The sequence below is a fragment of the Salvelinus alpinus genome, chromosome 27 (assembly GCF_045679555.1).
Source record: "Salvelinus alpinus chromosome 27, SLU_Salpinus.1, whole genome shotgun sequence".
Taxonomy (NCBI): Eukaryota; Metazoa; Chordata; class Actinopteri; order Salmoniformes; family Salmonidae; genus Salvelinus; species Salvelinus alpinus.
The window spans coordinates 25,315,610-25,339,396 of record NC_092112.1 but is presented as its reverse complement, the minus strand read 5'-3'; the positions used below and the strand labels follow the sequence as shown (position 1 = coordinate 25,339,396).

At 43.2% G+C, this 23,787-nt stretch overlaps 1 protein-coding gene across 24 annotated transcripts in view; it reads left to right on the top strand.

Moving 5' to 3' along the window:
- Positions 1-23,787, top strand: part of LOC139556243 (receptor-type tyrosine-protein phosphatase kappa-like) — a 181,807-nt gene that overhangs the window by 126,746 nt on the left and 31,274 nt on the right. For all 24 annotated transcript variants that reach the window (XM_071369913.1, XM_071369917.1, XM_071369914.1 and 21 more), the window contains 6 exons: positions 4,040-4,342; positions 7,628-7,737; positions 15,271-15,472; positions 16,338-16,443; positions 19,737-20,010; positions 20,235-20,271. In XM_071369913.1, the coding sequence (XP_071226014.1) occupies positions 4,040-4,342; positions 7,628-7,737; positions 15,271-15,472; positions 16,338-16,443; positions 19,737-20,010; positions 20,235-20,271 (1,032 nt within the window). The remainder of the gene's footprint in view (positions 1-4,039; positions 4,343-7,627; positions 7,738-15,270; positions 15,473-16,337; positions 16,444-19,736; positions 20,011-20,234; positions 20,272-23,787) is intronic.

Here is a 23,787-nt window from a genome sequence, read left to right as displayed (position 1 = left end):
CTCCGATAGAGGGCTCATTTCAGGCTTATCCCAAATAATTTGGTCGTTACGGAGTTCACGGCGTGCGTATATCCTGGTGTCCACTTGGCAGATGAAACATTTCCCTGATCATAACATGTCATGATGACTGAATGCTCTGATTCTTCTGTTAGAATGACCTTATCTCTCTTTCTTTCTTTCTTTCTCCATTTCTCACTGTTGGCTTCTCGTCTCGCTTTTGAAATGATTTTGCTCTTGATCAGACTTACAAGCAGTATTATTATGAGGGGGGAAATGCCCTGACTTATTCGTTCCATTCATTTCCGATGTGCCTTCTTAGGACCTGTCGAGATGTAATACTTTTTTTTTTGCCAGGCGAAAATGTTCCCGAAATGGCAAGCTGTCACTGGCTCACCCGGAATGTTGTGTGTGTGTGTGTGTGTGTGTGTGTGTGTGTGTGTGTGTGTGTGTGTGTGTGTGTGTGTGTGTGTGTGTGTGTGTGTGTGTGTGTGTGTGTGTGTGTGTGTGTGTGTGTGTGTGTGTGTGTGTTTCCCCGTGAGTGACAGACAGCCAGATGATGTTACAGGTGAAACAGACCTGTGGGAGATGAGTGTCTCTGACCTCGTTTTCCCTCTTCTTTTTTTCCCCTCCATTGCTTTTGTTTCCGCTCTTATTTTTGAATAAGTGTGAATTGGCTCTACACAGAAAACGTATTGTGTTGAACTATCATGACACCAGATCGGGAAGCACTTAATTTAATTCATTAAATGATTGTACTGTCAAGCAGGGGTGCAACTTTGGTTTTAGAAGTGGGGGCGACATAATAATAACATTTTAATTTAAATTATCCAGTCGGATAAACACTCAAAACAGCCAACCCGACCGCTCGGAGGTGTCCGCATTGTTCTAAAGCACACCATTGCCTCATTTTGTATCACATTCCAATGATAAAACTGGAGGGGACCAAAATGCAATTTCAGAATGTGGGGGACATGTCCCCCCATCCCCAGTGAAAGTTGCGCCCCTGCTGTCAAGAGAAGAAAGGAGGTCAGCAAGTTGCTCCTGGGCTATTACAACCAACCTGTGGCCACCCCAGGACCAATTCCCCTCCTCTACCTCCGAGCACTGGTCATTCTAAGAAAAACTGGCCACTAAATAACAAATGTTTTTTCATCACGCAGAGTCACTGGTGCTTTTTTTACACATCTACCAATAGGTGCCCTTCTTTGCGAGGCATTGAAAGAAAAAAAACTGGTCTTTGTGGTTGAATCTGTGCTTGAAATTCAGTACTTGATTGAGTGACCTTACACATAATTGTGTGTGGGGTACAGAGATGGGTGGGGTAGTTATTAAAAAAGCATGTTAACCACTATTATTGAACACGGAACGAGTCCATGCAACTTATTAAGGACATTTTTAATCCTGAACTTATTTAGCCATAACAAAGGGGTTGAATAATGATTGACTCAAGACATTTTAGCTTTAAATGTTTTGTTAATTTCAACTTTGAAATTATGGGGTATTGTGTGTAGGTCAGTGACACAATCTAAATTGTATCGATTTTAACAAAAACAAAATGGCTGTAACAGAACTAAGGTTTTTAGAAATGTTTGCAAATGTATATAAAAAACAACAACACTTATTTACATAAGTATTCGTACCCTTTGGTATGAGACTTGAAATTGAGCTCAGGTGCATCCTGTTTCCATTGATCATCCTTGAGATGTTTCTACAACTTCATTAGAGTCCACCTGTTGTAAATTCAATTGATTGGACATGATTTGGAAAGGCACACACTTCTCTATATAAGGTCCCACAGTTGACAGTGCATCTCAGAGCAAAAACCAAGCCATGAGGTCCAAGGAATTATCCGTAGAGCGCCGAGACATGATTGAATTGAGGCACAGATCTGGGGGAGGGTACCAAAAAAATTATGCAGCATTGAAGGTCCCCAAGAACAGAGTGGCCTCCATCATTCTTAAATGGAAGAAGTTTGGAACCACCAAGATTTTTCTTAGAGCTGGCCGCCCAGCTAAACTGAGCAATCGGGGGAGAAGGGCCTTGGTCAGGGAGGTGACCAAGAACCTGATGGTCACTCTGACAGAGCTCCAGAGTTCCTCTGTGGAGATGGGAGAACCTTCCAGAAGGACAACCATCTCTGCAGCACTCCACCAATCAGGCCTTTATGGTGGAGTGGCCAGACGGAAGCCACTCATCTCTTGGCATGTCCAGCCCACTCATTATCTCAGCTAATCATGGCCAACATGAAAGGTTGCTAACTTTTTCTGTGAAGGCATTTCTGCCAAAAAAAAACATTTAGATTTTTCAAAAAAGTTTACTTTCAAATGGCTTGCCTGTGAAGTAGTGACGCGCAACATATGCCTAGTTTTCTGAAACAAGTTTTTTTTTTAATGTAAAAGTGAAGGGGTCTGAATACTATCTGAATGCACTGTATGGTTGTAAAAAAAAAAAAAAAAGATTTAACAGGGAATCCAATTGAGACCAAGACCACCTTTCAAGGGAGCCCTGCACACACTCCAATGCAATAAAAACAGAACATATTTACAAGCAATTTAAGAAATAGTGATGGCCCAGTATTTCTCCAATGGCACATCAAGTTGTAGAGAGCTTTTTTCTTAATAACCCCCAAAGCTAACAATCATTATAAGATCATGTTAACAAGTCCCCAGTCTTTATTCAGAGCTTTTCATTCTAATTAGACTAGAAAGGAAGGGCTCTCCTGGGCCCCGCTCATCAAAGTGCAGGTGATTACACCCAGCAGAGACAATCTGTAATTTAGTGAACAAGAGTTCACCTTTCTCCTTTTTTCTTTTTGTCACTTTGGCCTAACTCACTTTTTGTTTTTCAATCTTTCTTTTTATGCAGTGGTCGTAGACATGAGACTGAACAGAATAAGGGCAGGTCTGTTTCCACAGAGGATGGCCTGCCATGCCAAGAGCCTGTATGGTACACATACACCCCCCCCCCCCCCCCCCCCAGACTGGACATGGCAGAATCATTACCCCAATACTCAAGTAATGTGTGTTGCAGAGTATGCAGGATACCAGGGCTCACTGGTATGGAAGGCTTAGTGGAGATTGTACCCCCACAAGCTCTACATATCAGGTCAAGCACTTTAACGACAGCTAGGCCGGTGTCTAGAACACATCTGTCTGAATGCCCCTTATCCCTCAGAGCTGGCCCCTAACTCATGTTTATGTATGGACAGGAAATGTGTTGTATTTTTTATTATTAAGCCCAAATATCAACATGATAATAATCTTCATTGTGATTATTGATGATTATCACAATAATCATGTACAGAGAAAGGCAAACTCAATGCATTGTAGTGAGGACATTGGCACAGTAGACACAAATACAGTGGTCTAAGTCATGTTCCTATTAAAGTCCTGCCCTTGCTGCATTGTTGGCTGCATCTCCACAATGCAAATAGCCACGGTGAGACAAAGGCGCTACTTGCATCATTTCCTTAATCGCGCAGGTAAATTGGACTATTAGAGTAATTAGTATCCAGCATGCCGTGGTTGCTTGATGGATTGCGGGTCGGATTATATTGACTATCTCCCAGGGTGATATATTGACTAATTCAGAAGCTCTTAAAATGCTGTGAGAGTGTCCTCCTGGTCACCAGCATCAGCTCGACACACAGTTCACGTTTGCTCATTTAGTTTGCTTTCACTCCTTTTCTATTACTGTACATTGACATTCATTCCTCATACCAGGCTCATTATTTATCTGTGGATATGTTCTGAACCAGGGATGAGGAAAAGAAAAGAGGAGCTTTGTGTTGATTGGCCGCTGTGCTGCTGAAGGACAATTTTTGGGCGCCATCATCAACTCCTCCCTTTGACAGCGCATCCAAATAGACCTGATGTGTTGATACTGCCTAACCGTGACAGACATGTTAGTGGTAGTATATGCTGTCCCCCAATCAGATGATACTGTACACAAACTGGTCTCTCCAGTGATTCTATGTTGGCCATAGTTATCGCTAGATTGCGAGCACATTTTTAACCATGTGTTTCTTTCTCTCCTCCAGAGCCGATGCGGACCCCGAAGAGACTGAAGATTGCGGAGACCCAGGCCAGATTCATCGCTGTGGACTGGGAGTCTTTGGGCTACAATATCACCCGCTGCCACACCTTCAACGTCACCATCTGCTACCGTTACTACAACGCCAACAACCAGACCAAGGCCGACTGCCTGGACATGGACCCCAAGGCCCCACGCCATGTGGTGGGCAACCTGCCCCCCAACACCAATGTCAGCCTCAAGATGATCCTGACCAACCCCGAAGGACGCAAGGAGAGCGACGAGACCATCATCCAGACAGATGAAGATGGTATGTGTACTGGGGTATTGTGTGTAGATGGATGAGAAAAATCTATTTAATTAATTTTGAATTCAGGCTGTAACGCAACAAAATGTGGAATAAGTCAATGGGTGTGAATACTTTTTAAAATGTATTTCTAATACTCCTTTATTTAGAAAAGATGGATGTGTCTCGCTCTGTTTGTAACCAGTTGACTGACACATACTTATTGCTGCCCCCTGTGATTCCTACAGCTGGGCTGAGTTAGCCATTTCAAAGCAGAGCACGTTTTCTCCCTGCTGCTCTCTGAATAGATGCTAGCTGGAGAGGCTAACCAAGGGCTGAAATAACAGCACTGGTCGCAGCTTGGAATTTGTAACTCACATTAAACGCTTCAGCATTATAATAATGCAGCCAGGTGACCAGCTGTATCCTGTGACACCGGCAGACTTGTTGTCTCTTGATGAGGATCTGTTTAAATCTCACCTCACATTCTCACAAACCCAGGAGATAATGCTAGTGAAATGACCGAGCCCTCTGTAGGGCTTCCACCAGAATTTATTAGATATTTTATGCCAGATTCTGTATTTAGCTAGAGCTTAGATGTTTGGGTGATATTCAGCTCATGCTGTACATGTTACTGCCCCTTTCTACCGTTTGTTTTGTTAAGATTGGTTTGTATGACTTTTCATTGTATTCGCTCATTGTTTTCTCTCAGAAAAATCACTATTTTTTCCCAATGTCAAACCAACCCCATTTTCAACAGCATCAGACAGGAAAAGGAATGCTCGATTTTTCGTTGTGGAAAAAGATGATGTTTCAGTGACATCCATCCAATAGATTAAAAAATATATAAGTTTGTCTGACTGCGGGGCGAGTAAAGGAGAAGAGAGGTTCACGTAAACAGTTCTTCTAAGACTGATCCGTAGACCGCAGACAAGCGTCCCTGCCACCCAGAGCCTTGCTCGTCTCTTCAGACAGACAGGCCTGACAAGCACCCAGTCATGTGACATGGTAACGCTTCTGCTCTCTGTCTGTATGCTGTGAGGGAGAGGGCTTTGGATGTCCCCAACCCAGCTTGACTAGAACACAGCCCAGGCAGGCAGGCAGGCAGGCAGACAGCCCCATGGCAGAACAGTCTCGTGGCAGCTGTAGAGACCCATGGGACTGCCAGGTTTCATCAGCAGTGAGGAGGCTGTCAGTCAGTAAAAAAAAACATACAACGGATAGGTGCAGAGAAATGTGTTGTTTTGCAGGGTTAAAATTGATTAAATAGTTTTTTTTACTCATCATCTACACACAGTACCCCATAGTGACAAAGCAAAAACAGTTTTTTAGAAATGTTAGCAAATGTATAAATAAATAAAACAAATAAAATATTACATTTACATAAGTATTCAGACCCTTTATTCAGTGCTTTGTTGAAGCACCTTTGGCAGCGATTACAGTCTTGGGTATGGCGCTACAAGCTTGGCACACCTGTGTTTGGGGAGTTTCTCCCATTCTTCTCTGCAGATCCTCTCAAGCTCTGTCAGGGTGGATGCGGAGCATCGCTGCACAGCTATTTTCAGGTCTCTCCAGAGATGTTCGATCGGGTTCAAGTACGGGCTCTGGCTGGGCCACTCAAGGTCATTCAGAGACTTGTCCCGAAGCCAATTGTGCGTTGTCTTGGCTGTGTGCTTAGGGTCGTTGTCCTGTTGGAAGGTGAACCTTCGCCCCAGTCTGAGGTCGTGAGCGCTCTAGAGCAGGTTTTCATCAAGGATCTCTTTCTTTACTCGGTTCATCTTTCCCTCGATCCTGACTAGTCTCCCAGTCCCTGCCGCTGAAAAACATTCCCACAGCATGATGCTGCCACCACCATGCTTCATCGTAGGGATGGTGCCATGTTTCCTTCAGATTGGTTTCATCAGACCAGAGAATTTTGTTTCTCATGGTCTGAGAGTCCTTTAGGTGCCTTTTGGCAAACTGCAAGCAGGCTGTCATGTGCCTCTTACTGAGGAGTGTCTTCCGTTTGGCCACTCTACCATAAAGGCTTGATTGGTGGAGGGGTGCAGAGATGCCTGTCCTTCTGGTAGGTTCTCCCATCTCCACAGAGGAACTCTGGAGCTCTATCAGAATGACCATCGGGTTCTTCTCCCTCGATTGCTCAGTTTGGCCGTGCGGCCAGCTCTTGGAAGAGTCTTGGTGGTTCCAAACTTCTTCCATTTAAGAATGATGGAGGCCACTGTGTTCTTGGGGACCTTCAATGCTGCAGAAATGTTTTGGTACCCTTCCCCAGATCTGTGCCTCGATCCAATCCTGTCTCAGAGCTCTACGGACAATTCCTTGGACATCATGGCTTAGTTTTTGCTCTGACATGCGCTGTCAACTGTGGGACTGTGTGTGCCTTTTCAAATCATGTCCAATCAATTGAATATACCACAGGTGGACTCCAATGAAGTTGTAGAAACATCTCAAGGAGGATTAATGGAAACAGGATGCACCTCAGCTCAATTTCGAGTCTCTCATAGCAAAGGCTCTGAATATTTATATAAATAAGGCGTGTGTGTGTCTGTGTGTGTCTGTGTGTGTGTGTGTGTGTGTGTGTGTGTGTGTGTGTGTGTGTGTGTGTGTGTGTGTGTGTGTGTGTGTGTGTGTGTGTGTGTGTGTGTGTGTGTGTGTGTGTGTGTGTGTGTGTGTGTGTGTGTGTGTGTGTACATTTGCCAAATTCTCTAAAAACCTGTTTTCGCTTTATTATTGTGTGTAAAAAAACAATTTAATACATTTTAGAATAAGGCTGTAACGTAACTAAATATGGAAAAAGACAAGGGGTCTGAATACTTTCCTAATACACTGTATATAGTGTATATGAAATTCTATACTCAATACCTAGATTTTTCACTGATCACAATTCATGTCAGAGAGGTCTGGCATGCTGTGGTTTCTCTGGCTGATGGCTTTGCTTTATTGGTGAAAGGGACAGAGCCTCCAAATTATAGGAGACTAATTTGATCATAAAACATGCAGATGACAGAGAGAAAGGATGCTCTTGAAAGGATATTGCACCTTGATTATCTAATCTCATGTAAATTCATTGTCCAAATTCAATAAAAACCACTGGGGATTCGAGTGCCTCCCATTCAACGCACGCGCAGCGATCTACATTATTATGCCATTTTCAACATGCTGCTTTGCTGTAAGTAAAAACAGTCAGTGGTCTCGTTACAGGCGTACAGGCTCAGGAGTGTCTCTCTCTGTGAGAATAAGATTCATTACAGTACTGTGGCCTTCCTTTGATTGCATTAGGACCTACTCCTGTCTTCTGTCCTAATGCAGTGCCTGGCCCCGTTCCAAGCCAGTCCATGAAAGCCACACCGTTTGAGGATCGGATCTTCCTTTACTGGAAGGAACCACTGGAGCCCAATGGGATCATAACTCAGTATGAGGTAATGAAGGACTATGGCCAGGGGGAGAGGTGGGGGAAGGGAGGGGATCAGTGGGGTGAGGGGAGAGGTGGAGGGAAAGAGCGAGGGAGAAGGGGAGAGATGGGGGGAGGGAGGGGATCGGTGGGGTGGAGGGAGAGGTGGAGGGAGAGAGAGCGAGGGAGAAGGGGAGAGGTGGGGGGAGGGAGGGAGGGGATCGGTGGGGTGAGGGGAGAGGATAGGTGGAGGGAGAGGGAGAAGGGGAGAGGTGGGGGGAGGGAGGGGATCGGTGGGGTGAGGGGAGAGGTGGAGGGAGAGAGCGAGGGAGAAGGGGAGAGGTGGGGGGAGGGAGGGGATCGGTGGGGTGAGGGGAGAGGTGGAGGGAGAGGGAGAAGGGGAGAGGTGGGGGGAGGGAGGGGATCGGTGAGGGGAGAGGTGGAGGGAGAGAGGCGAGAGGTGGGGGGAGGGAGCGAGGGAGAAGGGGAGAGGTGGGGGGAGAGAGGGAAGGGAGGAGGAAGTGGGGGATAGAGGGGAGAGGTGCGGGGAGGTTAGAAGGGGGAGGGTTGGCAGAGGTGGGGGGAGGAGGCGAGAGGTGGGGGGAGGGAGAGGTGGGGGGGGGAGGGAGAGTTGGGGGGGGGGGGTTGGATGGTAGACAAGCCTGTCTAGGATCCACATGGGGTTTGTGTTTGTATATCTTAACCATGTTTCACAGGTTTTTTAAATCTTTACTGTCCCTCTGGAAACCAGCACAGATGAGTGAAAAACGTCCTGTTCCTTTTTCATACAGGACTATGGTGGAAATACTGTAACTCTAAAAGGGGAGTGTGGGTTTTAAGGGGAACTCATTGTATGTTACTGTTGTAAAATACTATTTTCAGTACTTCTTAGATACAGTATGAAGGTGTACTGATCCATCATTGAATGGATTGTATTTTTAAAATTAATAACCCACAATGATTCATAGCTTGTGTGCAATGTGGTGAATCTGAAGAAACATTTCTTAATTCTCAAGTGTTATCCAGCTTTAGGAATATGAGAACACTGACCCACATAATCCAAGGGAATGTGGATTATAGTGCCCACAAAGCTCATCACTAAGCTAAGGACCCTGGGACTAAACACCTCTCTCTGCAACTGGATCCTGGACTTCCAGACGGGCTGCCCCGGGGTGGTAAGGGTAGGCAACAACACACTTGCCACGCTGATTTTCAACACGGGGGCCCCTAAGCGGTGTGTGCTTAGTCCCCTTCTGTACTCCCTGTTCACCCACAACTGCATGGCCAAGCACGACTCCAACACCATCATTAAGTTTGCTGATGACACAGCAGTGGTAGGACTGATCACCGACAACGATGAGACAGCCTATAGGGAGATCAGAAACCTGTCAGTGTGGGGCCAGGACAACAACTTGTCCCTCAACGTGAGCAAGACCAAAGAGATGATCGTGGACTACGTTCACCCACATTCACATCGACAGGCTGTAATAGAGCGGGTGGAGAGTTTCTTCACCAACAAACTATCATGGTCCAAACACACCAAGACAATTGTAAAGAGGGCACGACAACACATTTTCCCCCTCAGGAGACTGAAAAGATTTGGCATTGGTCCCCAGATCTTCAAAAAGTTCATCAGCTGCACCATCGAGAGCATCCTGACCGGTTGCATCACTGCCCGGTATGGCAACTGCTCATCCTCCGACTGTATTGCGTACGGACCAGTACATCCCTGGGGCCAAGCTTCCTACCATCCAGGACCTACAGTACCAGTCAAAAGTTTGGACACCTATTCATTCCAGGGTTTTCTTTGTTTTTACTATTTTATACATTGTAGAATAATAGTGAAGACATCAAAACTATGAAATAACACATGTGGAATTATGTAGTAACCAAAGAATTGTTAAACAAATCTAAATATATTTTATATTTGAGATTCTTCAAAGTAGCCACCCTTTGCTTTGATGACAACATTGCACACTCTTGGCAACCTTGAATGTGTCCAAACTTTTGGCGGCTACTGTATATACTAGGTGGTGTCAGAGGGAGGCCCCAAAGATTGTACAAGACTCCAGTCACCCAAGTCATAGACTGTTCTCTGCTACCGCACGGCAATCGGTACCGGAGCACCAAGTCTAGGTCCAAGAGGCTCCTTAACAGCTTCTACCCCCAAGCCATAAGACTGCTGAGCATTTAATCAAATGGCCACCCAGACTATTTGTATTGACCGACCCCCCCCCCCCCCCCCCCTTGTTTTTACATTGCTGCTACCAACTGTTTATTATCTATGCATAGTCACCTGCATGCACAAATTACATCGACTAACCAGTACCCTCGCACATTGACTCGGTAACCCCTGTATAAAGCTTTGTTATTGTTATTTTATTGTTACTTTTTTACTTTAGTTTATTTGGTAAATATTTTCTTAACTATTTCTTGACCTGCATTGTTGGTTAAGGGCTTGTAAGTAAGCATTTCACTGTAAGGTCTACACCTGTTGTTTTCGGCACATGACAAATAAACTTTGATTTGATGTAACATGACACACATACTACATAATGCCATGGGAAGTCACATACTCAACTATATTATCACACATTTTAGTTCAGGCTTATGGCTGGGCGGCATACTGCATTTGATGATACACCGGTATTGATGCAGGGACCGGTTTGGGTTTTTACTTTACCTTCTATACCGGTATTTGAATGTTTGGTTTGTTAAATGTGATACGCCATGTGTAATGTCAATTTTTATAGTTTACTTCGCTATTTGAGTCATCTCTCTCTGCTCTTTCTCTCCGTGCCACTTTCCACAGACCTAGCCAGGGCCCCTGTCACTCAAGGAGTGCATTTGATGTTCCTCAACCACGAGATACTTGCGTTCAGTCTGCATGGTCAATGCAGCACATGCAACAATGTTGATGACAACAATGCTGTTTTCACTCTGCTTCTTAATATAAATCCACTAGCGTTCTATAATGACACTGTTAATTGGTTTTTCTTACATCAGCAAACAGCTAGTTTGTCTTTTCTTAGCAAGTTGCCCTAAATCTTGTGAGATGCTAATGCTAATAGCTTGCTACCTAGCTAATAAATGTACTGAGTAAGAGCAAACGTAGCTAGCTAATACAGCCTGATAATACCAGTGATGGTGTAGACCTAAATCAGCATGTTGTTTGTGCAACCGTGTCTTCTAAATCAACATATTCTTGCTTTGCATATTCCTCTTTATCTACATGAAGTAGCTAAGAGAAAACATGCTATGTAGCCAAAGCTTATAGTGTCCTCTAGGAAACACTAATAAACACTTTAGTTCCTACCCTGTCACAATAACTCCTCCCTGCATTTTAATTCGTTGTCCTGTCAAACAACTCTGTATTCAAAGTGCCCACTATTATATTCTAACTAAATAATAAGAATAGTCATTCTATTTCCATTATTCCAACAGTTTTGCTCTAATTTACAAGTCAAATCGCAATTGCAACATTTGGTTAAAGATAAGTCCTAGATTATTTGCCCATATCGTACAGCCCTGCGGGTCAGTGTGGAAATGATCTCAATTGAGCAGTGGTGTAAAGTACTTAAGTAAAAATACTTTCACGTACTACTTAAGTAGTTTTCTTTTTGTTATCTGTACTTTACTATTTTTCTTTTTGACAACTTTTACTTTTACTTCACTATATTCCTAAAGAAAATACTGTACTTTTTACTCCACACATTTTACCTGACACCTAAAAGTACTCGTTACATTTTGAATGCTTAGCAGGACAGGAAAATGGTCCAATTCACGCACTTGTCAAGAGGACATCCCTGGTCATCTACTTCCTCTGATCTGGAGGACTCACTAAACACAAATGCTTTGTTTGTAAATTATGTCTGAGTGTTGGAGTGTGCCCCTGGCTATCCATAAATAAAATAAAAACAAGAAATTGGTGCCATCTGGTTTGCTTAATATAAGGAATTAAAAATGATTTATACTTTTCTTGTGATACTTAAGTACATTTTATCAATTACATTTACTTTTGATGCTTAAGTATATTTAAAACCAAATGCTTTTACTCAAGTAGTATTTTACTGGGTTACTTTTACTTTTACTTGAGTCATTTTCTATTAACGTATCTTTACTTTTTCTCAAGTATGACAATTGGGTACTTTTTCCACCACTGCAATTGAGTACATGAAATGCAGGAATGATAAAAGTGCTGACATTTGTTTTGGTTGAATTGAACAGTATAAAACAATCAGAATGGAGAAAGACTCATTGAAATCACTTAGAATGTATGTGCCACCCTAGGATCATAGGTGGAAATCCCAGGGGGGACGGGGGGGACACGACCCCCCCATCCTGGGAAAAATATGATTTGTCCCCCCCAATCTATCACTGTAAACATAACTATGTAATTTCAATAATATTAATAATACGCAATGAAAGCAGTTGTGCTGATTATAGACACTTAATAGCGCCTTTTTAAGTTTCAAAAGATTGCGACCACCCCGCCCTTTGCCTCACAATGGTTTGATCCACTGCCAGTTCTTTAGAGGGTTCGTATCTACTGTCCGAAAGGCACATGTACGTAACTGACGTGAGGTTAATCCAGTCAATCGCGCCATAGCAATGTTTACATTTTTATGTTGGCAGGGTTCACACACTAGCTGAATTTGCAGAGCTAGCGCGCAAACTAAAGCAAACATTAACTAGCAAGCTAGCTAGTACCTATTCCATTAATGTGGCGTCGTCAAAGATGGAATCTTTGCTATCGTTAGTTTATTCCAAGATCAGCAGCTGTAGTGCTTCAAAGTCCCTGTGATAAGGTTGGCGATAAACTGAAGTCCAAACTGAACAGAACTACACTCTCTTATACCATTGTCTTAAATATATTTAATGGTCTCGTTGCAAAAGCTAAATTGTCGCTAGTGAACTTTTTTACATTTATTTTATTTCACCTTTTTTTTTTTTAAGATTATGGCAAACACCACAGAAACGGAGTTGGTGCTCGCTAGCTTTACAAATTCAGCTATTGTTGGAAGCCAGCCAATATGAAACAAACTATATTAAAATTAGAAAAGGTTGTAGCATATGTTGTGTAAATGTGTGTGTGTGCAGCTAGACCGGCCAGCCAGCCAGCCAGGTAGAAAAATGGCAGAAAAAAGTAAAAAGACGGACATCAGAGTATTTTTCAGTACACCAAAACGCAAAGTAAGAACTCTAGTAGCCTAATATCTCAAAGACGAGTTGATAAAATGTTCATAAGAAAGAAGTGAAATGCTAATGGAATGTTTCACAATGATGTCATTAGGCAGAGCAGGCAACAGATGGCACACAGACAGCAGAGCTGGGGACAGATAGGCAGGGACAGACTGGCAGAGACAGGGAGTCTCAGGTAAGTTTGTTGAGTCTTTGTTTGGCAACATTATGAAAGGTTCTCAATTTTTTTTACTTGTAAAATAGGGACATAATTGGAAAATGCCATGGATACCCCCGCTCTCAACTTAAACTGATGACTAAACTAAGATTTGTTTATGGCAATGGTATTGCTGTTGTGATTAATTGTGTAGTTTTGGGTACCGGTAGTTAGGAGTACGACAAACACCTTATTTCTTTTCTAGGAGACAGACTGAGTCTGTGAGGGTGGTGAAAGGGAAAGAGCCAGGGAGAGAGACTTCAGAGAACAATGTCACAGCCACGGCAGGACCAGGTGTCACCCTTGTTGCCAGCAGCACCAGTATAGGGGACAGTGGCACAGCATTGTCCAGTTACCTCAGTGATGGCACAAAACCATATCAGCCACACCCACAATTTTTGAACTGCAAACTCTTGCCAACAGAGTGTTGACGTTTCAAGAGGCCCCAAAGCACAGAATGAAATTCTGAACATCATGGCCAATACAATCATTCGAGGCATTGCAGCTGAGATTAGATCTCTTCCGATTGTACAATTTTCATTAATTGTTGATGGTACTCAAGATGTCTCTGGTGCTGAACAGGAGAGTGTCTTTTTGCATTATGTTGACCATGACCTTGTCCCTCACGAGGAGTTTATTGGGCTATACAGGGTGTCGGAGACAACAGGCGAGGGCATTGCGAAAGTGGCAACTGAAGTGTTGTTGAGGCTCAATTTGCCCATGTCTGGCTTACGTGGGCAGAGTTACGATGGTGCCTCAAACATGGCAGGAAAATACACAGGTGCACAGGCAATTGTGAGAAGGCAGCAGCCATTAGCCCTCTATGTCCATTGTGGAGCACACTGTGTAAATCTGATTATACAGGCTGGCTGCTCAGCCTCCCCACTGATCCGGGATTCCCTTTCTTGGGTCCATCAGTTAGGTGTCCTCTATGACCAGTCAGGAAAGTTTAAGAGCATGTTTGAATCAATTGCCACGTCCAAAGAAACACATCTGCCCACCCGGAAACCCCTATGTCCAACAAGGTGGACTGTGCGGAATACTGCTATTAGAGCTGTGCTAGGGCAGTATGAGCGGGTACTAAGCAGCCTAGAGGAGAGTAGTTTTTAGTACATGACAGTACACTTACAAATTATTTATTTCATGTTATTTTATTTAAAATTGCATACTTTGTGCGACATACTTGTCCATAGCTGCTGTTTGAAGAGTTGAGACACTGACTGAAGGATATTTTGTTTGATTTATTTGGGTTTTTCATTGAAGTAGTTATTTTGCTTTTAGAACTGTACTTATTTTAAGCTTTTTGTTCTTGTAAAGATATTGTAGTAGACTCAGGCCAGTGGCACATTTAATGACTATATAAACGTATCAGAAAAAAGTCAAATTAAAAGGTCAATTCAATACGGAGACTAACTTTGTGATGGTTCTCAATGGAGATTATTTTAGATGAGATCACACCATGTTCATTGTATTTATGAAAACTACACCCATACAGTGTACAGTACCATTGCTACCTACTGGCCTTTCTTGATATTGCTAGTTGTAAGTACGAATACCTGCATACATACTGGACTGGTAAGGAGCACTGCTATAACTATTAGTAGTAGTAGTATTATAATGATTTAAACATTTGAACAAGTTGGTTAAACCCTTCAGTTAACTACTGTACCTATCAATTATTCAGTTGTAGGAATTATGTTTCCTCAATATACATTTAACATATTACAACGTAGGCTATGTGTTACAGCACTACTTTTGGTGTCCCCCTCAGGAATTGCTCTTGAGAAAATGTAATGTAATTGTCCCCTCCAAGGTTGATATCAGATTTTCGCCCCTGCCTAGGATCACTCACTACTCATAAAGCAAATGTACAACTTTTATTATTCAAAAACTAAAAATACCGTCCAATTTTGTTAAAATACCATGATATTTTGCACATATCGCCCAGCCCTACCTCAAGTCAATACACAATGCAGAAAAATCGGTCAAAAACACTCTAATTTGTTGTACTTTGCTACGTATGTGCATTCCACCTACTTAAACACAGATAAAGTTTCTACCACAGCATAATGTTACAGAAAGTCTGTAACCATTCGCATGAACACTTTTCAACAGCTCATTAGGTAAATATTGTATGTCCCTCTCCTCTCCCTCCCCTAACAGATCGCCTACAGTGGTATTCGGTCCTTTGACCCCTCGGTGCCGATAATGCGCCCCCCTCTGATCGTGTCTCTGCCCTGGAACACTTCTCACCACGTCTTCAACCAGCTGCACCCTGGCACCACCTACCAGTTCATCATACGAGCCAGCACCGTCAAGGGCTTCGGCCCCCCGACCACACTCAACGTCACCACCAACATCTCAGGTACATTTATTTAACCTTTATTTATCCAGGAATTCCCATTGAGGTCAGAATATCTATTTTATAAGGGAAACCTGGCCAAGAGAATTGTCCTGCAGGTTCAAATAGCATCTAGGAAGCAAAGTAACCAGAATGGGGTAACAAAAAAATTGATTGGGTTATGTGTTGGTTCGGTTATCGGTTTTCTGAGCAATTTCTACCATGATACTAAGCACAGCAGTGAGATATCTCTCAGTCATTTTGATCGTGTCAGACTCTGTTCCGTAATGGAATATCTGGATTCTCTGTACCTGTTGGAGTAATTTTCTGAAGCACACATTTTTCCCAACTCTAATCTTGGCAGCACTCAACATGTCCTAGACCGGGATGTATTTGGAATCTGTTGAAATGACAGCCTAGGACCTCATTAGATGATAATGCAAACCACATCAATCAAATTAACCAGGTGAATGGAAGCTAAAAGCTTCCTTAATGGAAAATGAGGCCAGTATCCTTTCTTTAAATAAGAGGAGCCTGGTGCTTTTTGCGCTAAGCGCCTACTTCAAAGATATGTCATGTACGTAATGTAGATGTAATCACGCAGTTCCTGCGTTTTGGCAAAACTGCTATTGTCAATTTGTCAGGTTGCAATTCCCAGAAGTGTTTTAGAAAACATGTTCCAAGCAGGGAATTATTTTTGTATTTATTTTTATTTTTTACTTTGCAGTGCTATATTAAAGCTCAGCCAAGTTCAAAATTAAACATAATGTGTCCTGATAGAGCATGCCTTTCTCAAGACATCAACATATTACACCCCATTACCGACAATTTTCCTCCTCCTGTGATTTTGCACTAAATTCTTGTCTGTCTGGTGTGCTTTTTCCCATAGCCCCAACACTGGAAGAGTATGATGGGTCCGAGGCGTTTCTGAATGAAACGGCCACCACCATCACCGTCCTACTGAAGCCCGCTCAGGCCAAAGGTGCCCCTATCAGGTGAGAGATCTAATGTCTGGCTTTTTTTTTGTCCAAGAGTTCCATCTAGTCATTTTAATGAAGGTCATCCATCTGTTTACCTGACATCTCTGTCAGGAAGTTTGTGTTGTGTCCCTCCCTGTCGCTCCCTGTAGCACATTCCACAAATAGAGAGAGCAGTACTGGGTAATGTCTACAGAGACTCTGCCGGGAATTTACATATTCAGGTCCATGGCCCTGCCGATCTCCATTTGATTTGGCCATTGTTGGCCTGTGCCTTTTCATTTCCTCTCCTCTATCACAATCGGCAGGGATGGAGTTGAAGGTACTTGTCATAAAGAGGATTTGGAGAGAACTCTTTGTGCTCAGATTCAGTAAAATCACCTATTATGCAACCAGGCCTGTTCTTTGATTGTGAAATTGGAGGGGCTGCATATTGAAAGGGAAAGAACAACAGCCCTGAATACAAAACCACCTGACTGCATTTCTTTCTCACAAGCACTCACTCAGTATATGTGGCAGTTGTAGCTAATATGTCACACCCACTTCTCATTTTGAGCAAATGTTTTTGGGTGTTTTTTTTCTGGAATACAGATTTTGTGCACAGTATAATGTTACAAATATCATAAAGACTAATTGGATAGTCAGATATCAAATATGCAATGGAGGGTGGTGTTAGCAAAGTACGAGGAAACATACTACGACTAGGATTATGTCATGTTTTTACCAGCTTGAAGGATTTGGGAGCATCAATGAAACAAAGATGTGTGTTATCAAAGGGATTGTTTAATTTGACTCATTTTGGCAGTGCTCTGTAAAACTGGCCAAGCTCTGATGGAAGCCGATTGGCTAATCACGCAGCAGGTCTGTGTAGTGGTAATTTAGAGAGGGTTGGTTAAGGTGTGTATGAGAGATTGAGTTATAGCGAGCCTCAGGCCATTTGCCCAGGTAATTTGTAACATTTTGTCATTGACAAGCAGTACAGGGTAGAGGAAAGAGCCCGAGCACTCACCCTATTTTGGTGGAAGCGAATTTTGTGTCCATCTGCGACCGGCATTATGGAGTGTCACTTGTATTTTAGATCTGCGGTGCTTTGAGCTAAAATAGGAGCTATGGAAGGTCAGGGATGTGGAGATGGCTGTCAGGGCACTTGGGCGATAATGGTGAGGGAAGGGCGGTCGGGGGGACAGAGATACGCCCCTGGGCAGTCATTACCAAGGGTGGGAGGAGGGGTCGCGCTCTCTGAGCGGAACTAAGGGTAGTGAAGTCTAGGAGGGGGCTCTGAGCTGTGGATGCAGAAGGAAGGTAGATCGGTCATGTTTACAGCTCCATGAGTGTGTGAAGGGGCTTCTCCTTGCCCTGCACTGTGTTAATAAGTTGCCCTGGCACTGTGTTAATAAGTTGCCCTGGCACTGTGTTAATAAGTTGCCCTGCACTGTGTTAATAAGTTGCCCTGCACTGTGTTAATAAGCTGCCCTGGCACTGTGTTAATAAGCTGCCCTGGCACTGTGTTAATAAGTTGCCCTGGCACTGTGTTAATAAGTTGCCCTGGCACTGTGTTAATAAGTTGCCCTGGCACTGTGTTAATAAGTTGCCCTGGCACTGTGTTAATAAGTTGCCCTGGCACTGTGTTAATAAGTTGCCCTGGCACTGTGTTAATAAGCTGCCCTGGCACTGTGTTAATAAGTTGCCCTGGCACTGTGTTAATAAGTTGCCCTGCACTGTGTTAATAAGTTGCCCTGCACTGTGTTAATAAGTTGACCTGGCACTGTGTTAATAAGCTGCCCTGGCACTGTGTTAATAAGTTGCCCTGCACTGTGTTAATAAGCTGCCCTGGCACTGTGTTAATAAGCTGCCCTGGCACTGTGTTAATAAGTTGCCCTGGCACTGTGTTAATAAGTTGCCCTGCACTGTGTTAATAAGCTGCCCTGGCACTGTGTTAATAAGCTGCCCTGGCACTGTGTTAATAAGCTGCCCTGGCACTGTGTTAATAAGTTGCCCTGGCACTGTGTTAATAAGTTGCCCTGCACTGTGTTAATAAGTTGCCCTGCACTGTGTTAATAAGCTGCCCTGGCACTGTGTTAATAAGCTGCCCTGGCACTGTGTTATTAAGTTGCCCTGGCACTGTTAATAAGTTGCCCTGCACTGTGTTAATAAGTTGCCCTGCACTGTGTTAATAAGTTGCCCTGGCACTGTGTTAATAAGTTGCCCTGCACTGTGTTAATAAGTTGCCCTGCACTGTGTTAATAAGTTGCCCTGCACTGTGTTAATAAGTTGCCCTGGCACTGTGTTAATAAGTTGCCCTGCACTGTGTTAATAAGTTGCCCTGCACTGTGTTAATAAGTTGCCCTGCACTGTGTTAATAAGTTGCCCTGCACTGTGTTAATAAGTTGCCCTGCACTGTGTTAATAAGTTGCCCTGCACTGTGTTAATAAGTTGCCCTGGCACTGTGTTAATAAGTTGCCCTGGCACTGTGTTAATAAGTTGCCCTGGCACTGTGTTAATAAGTTGACCTGGCACTGTGTTAATAAGTTGCCCTGGCACTGTGTTAATAAGCTGCCCTGGCACTGTGTTAATAAGCTGCCCTGGCACTGTGTTAATAAGCTGCCCTGGCACTGTGTTAATAAGTTGCCCTGGCACTGTGTTAATAAGTTGCCCTGGCACTGTGTTAATAAGTTGCCCTGCACTGTGTTAATAAGTTGCCCTGGCACTGTGTTAATAAGTTGCCCTGGCACTGTGTTAATAAGTTGCCCTGCACTGTGTTAATAAGTTGCCCTGCACTGTGTTAATAAGTTGCCCTGGCACTGTGTTAATAAGTTGCCCTGCACTGTGTTAATAAGTTGCCCTGCACTGTGTTAATAAGTTGCCCTGCACTGTGTTAATAAGTTGCCCTGCACTGTGGTTTTTGCATGTCTCGCCACATTAACAAAGACCCTCAGGGGGAGAGATGAAGCACAGCAGTGTGACTCTGAAATACAAATGAGAGACCTGACCAGTTACTCTCACTGGAGGTTCATCAACTCCCATTCAGGGGGGTTTCTCTACAGCCTCCCAGTCTGAGAGAATGGATTGTTATTAGTTAAAGGCCATGTGCAGATAAAGGGGCTCTGGTAGAAATATCAGGGCCTGTAGCGTACGACGTTGCCAAGCCAGGGCTCATTCCAAGAGTTAAGCTCATTTGGCATGCCCTCTCTGTGCTCCGTGAAGTGAGAGATTGCTTGAAGATTAGCCTGCCTTTTGTTTGGCTAGCTGGCTTTGTTTGCTTGTGTTGTTTTGTGGGGACTGATTGCCTGTGATGTTTTGTCCCTCCGCAGCGCTTATCAGATCGTGGTGGAGGAGCTGAACCCACATCGCACACGCAGGGAGGCCAGCTCCGTGGACTGCTACCAGGTCCCAGTCCCCTTCCACAGTGCCTCCAGTGGTGGCTCGCCTTATTACTTTGCGGCAGAACTGCCACCAGGGAACCTTCCCGAACCCTCTCCGTTCACGGTGGGCGACAACAAGACGTACCATGGCTTCTGGAACCCTCCGCTCGCCCCCAGGAAGAACTATAATATCTACTTCCAGGCCGTCAGCAGTGTGGAGAAGGTGAATATACACCACTCTGTCAGCCAATAGGACCCTCTAATGTTCCCTCATTGGGTTATTGGGGTTTTAAATATGTCTTAAAATTTAATTGTACATTGAGGAGCATTGTTTTCCCACCCCCCTTTGATACGCTGCTATTGTTCATTAGTTTCCCTTTTATCTAGTTTGTTTCTGTTTCTCATGTTGAACTGATTTGTATTATTTAATTTAATTTTGTTTCACAGGAATCAAAAACACAATGTCTGAGACTTGCAACAAAAGGTAAGACTTTTCTTTTTGCTTATTTGTACAACAAAAGAAGTTCATTTAATTGACTATACATTACAGTTGGATTTCAATCACTTTTCCCAGTAGCCAATAAATGCCCACTCTCTTGCTCAGATAAAGAACTGTTACGTGATAATGCGTGTGTCACTTTATCTTCCAAGAGAATTGTCGTGCAGCGAGAATCTGGATTGAGGCGGAATTAAGGAAAGCTTATTTATTTGTGATATGTGCGCTTGTAAAGCACCTTGCTCTGGTGAACAGCTTGTGTCTGTGAGAACAGGGGGCTAGCAGGGCCAATCCTTCTGATTTAACAGACAGACAGAGAGAGAGAGAGAGCTCACTGGTTTTTATCATAAAGCCATGCTGTTGGTTTTTAGTGATTAAGAGGGAGTGGTCATTAAATTGATACAATTCCTACAGTGCCAGCTCATCTGTGGCGTAAATCGAAGGGAAATGGGTTGGCGATTTATGGACTCTGTCCTCTGGCTTTGCACTATTGAAATTACCTGCATTATAGATTATGGACAACATTTATGCTGAACATGCATTTTCCGAAGTGCATTGGAGTAACTGGCCAAGTATTTCAAGTGCTTATGGCCATGTCTCTTACTACAATTAATGAAATGGCCAGTAAGTTCAGCGTCAGTATCTCATTCAAAAGTTAGTTGGCTAGGCTAAGTAGTACAATAGTCCCATCAAGTCATCAGGACAGTTCCACCCTACTCCAGCAACAACTTTATTTCTACTAGAAGGTATGAAAACTAGGAGGTATGAAACTAGCAAAACCCTACTGTTTTTCAGTGGAGAGCTATATGAAGATATTGCTAATGGCAAAACATCGCATGATCTCGGATGTCAGCCTAAGGTGGCTGCTAATGCTAATTTGCCAGATGTGACTTGTATTAACCATGTACTTAACTATTAACTCTATAGTCACCCATCAATAACACTATGCCTGAAGAAATCAGCTTAGCTGCATCAGGTTTCAGAAATGCTAGGCTATGCTTGCTAGGAATGACATGCTTCCATCCACCACATGACATCACAGATACAGTTGAAGTTTACATGCACTTAGAATGGAGTCATTAAAACTCGTTTTTCAACCACTCCACAAATTTCTTGTTAACAAACTATAGTTTTGGCAAGTCGGTTAGGACATCAACTTTGTGCATGACACAAGTAATTTTTCCAACAATTGTTTACAGACAGATTATTTCACTTATAATTCACTGTATCACAATTCTAGTGGGTCAGAAGTTTACATTCACTAAGTTGACTGTGCCTTTAAACAGCTTGGAAAATTCCAGAAAATTATGTCATGGCTTTAGAAGCTTCTGATTGGCTAATTGACATAATTTGAGTCAATTGGAGGTGTACCTGTGGATGCATTTCAAGGTCTACCTTCAAACTCAGTGCCTCTTGGCTTGACATCATGGGAAAATCTAAAGAAATCAGCCAAGACCTCAGAAAATAAATTGTTGACCTCCACAAGTCTGGTTCATCCTTGGGAGCAATTTCCAAATGCCTGAAGGTACCACGTCCATCTGTACAAACAATAGTACGCAAGTATAAACACCATGGGACCATGCAGCCGTCATACCGCTCAGGAAGGAGACGTGTTCTGTCTCGTAGAGATGAACGTACTTTGGGGCGAAAAGTGCAAATCAATTCCAGAACAACAGCAAAGGACCTTGTGAATATACTGGAGGACACAGGTACAAAAGTATCTATATCCACAGTAAAACGAGTCCTATATCGACATAACCTGAAAAGCCGCTCAGCAAGGAAGAAGCCACTGCTCTAAAACCGCCATAAAAAGGCAGACTACGGTTTGCAACTGCACATGGGGACAAAGATCGTACTTTTGGAGAAATGTCCTCTGGTCTGATGAAACAAAAAATATAACTGTTTGGCCATAATGACCATCGTTATGTTTGGAGGAAAAAGGTAGGAGGCTTGCAAGCGGAAGAACACCATCCCAACCGTGAAGCACGGGGGTAGCAGCATCATGTTGTGGGGGTGCTTTGCTGCAGGAGGAACTGGTGCACTTCACAAAATAGATGGCATCATGAGGTAGGAAAATGATGTGGATATATTGAAGCAACATCTCAAGATATCAGTCAGGAAGTTAAAGCTTGGTCGCAAATGGGTCTTCCAAATGGACATGGACCCCAAGCATACTTCCAAAGTTGTGGCTTAAGGACAACAAAGTCAAGGTGTTGGAGTGGCCATCACAAAGCCCTGACCTCAATCCTAGAAAATTTGTGGGCAGAACTGAAAAAGCGTCTGCGAGCAAAGAGACCTACAAACCTGACTCAGTTACACCAGCTCTGTCAGGAGGAATGGTCCAAAATTCACCCAACTTATTGTGGGAATCTTGTGGAAGGCTACACGAAACATTAGACCCAAGTTAAACAATTTAAAGGCAATGCTACCAAATACTAATTGAGTGGATGTAAACTTCTGACTCACTGGGAATGTGATGAACAAAATAAAAGCTTATATAAATCATTCTCTCTCCTATTATTCTGACATTTCACATTCTTAAAATAAAGTGGTGATCCTAACTGACCTAAGACAGGGAATTTTTACTAGGATTAAATGTCAGGAATTGTGAAAAACAGAGTTTAAATGTATTTGGCTAAGGTGTATGTAAACTTCCGACTTCAATTGTAGATGGAATGATGATGTCACCCCGAAGGGTGTACTACCACCATATATAAATTTAGCTTTATTTCTATGCTTATCAATTAGACTCATATTTATGCATTTAATGTTTCTGTTTAATAATCAGTTAAGATTTTTTGAAAGGCCAAGTTTAGAAGGCCAAGTTTAGAAAGCTGCCCACATATGCTATTAGATTATCAGACATGGAAAGTGTTGTATTCATAATGCCTAAACAGCTGGCTGTGCATTAACACACCAGGGGTTGGATTTGTTGTGCCTTTCAAAGATCGGAGAGACAGTACTGTTGGTCATACTGTACTCTCATATCGGCCTATTTCGTTATTATTACCGGATTTAGCGTTTGATATTCTCCTTCTCCCTGTCATGAAACCGCCGAAACCCTAATTGATGTGACACTGACAACAAGGGCACACATAATTGTGACACTAATAAAAATCATCCACAGTTAAGTCACTTCATACTGTAAGAGCGTGTTGATGTGGCCAATGCGTTATCTCTGTCATAGCCATGATGAAACATATCGCACTATTTTTCCATCCTCTCTCAACAATGTTGTTTAGTCCTAACAATAATCGACCCTTTTCCCAGAACTGTGTCGTGCTCAGAAATTCAAGTAGCCCAGTGTGTGTCCATGCAGTATCCACTTGGAGTACAGTATATGTAGTCTTTGCCCACTTGTGCCGATCTCACTCAGTCACTCACGCTTTCCATCCTTGATACATTTTATGCCAGATGTGCTCGCATTCTCTGAATTGAAAACCACCTTAATTGCTCTAACTTAATTGGATATGAAAGTGGTGTTGTTTTTTTGGTTGTACTGTT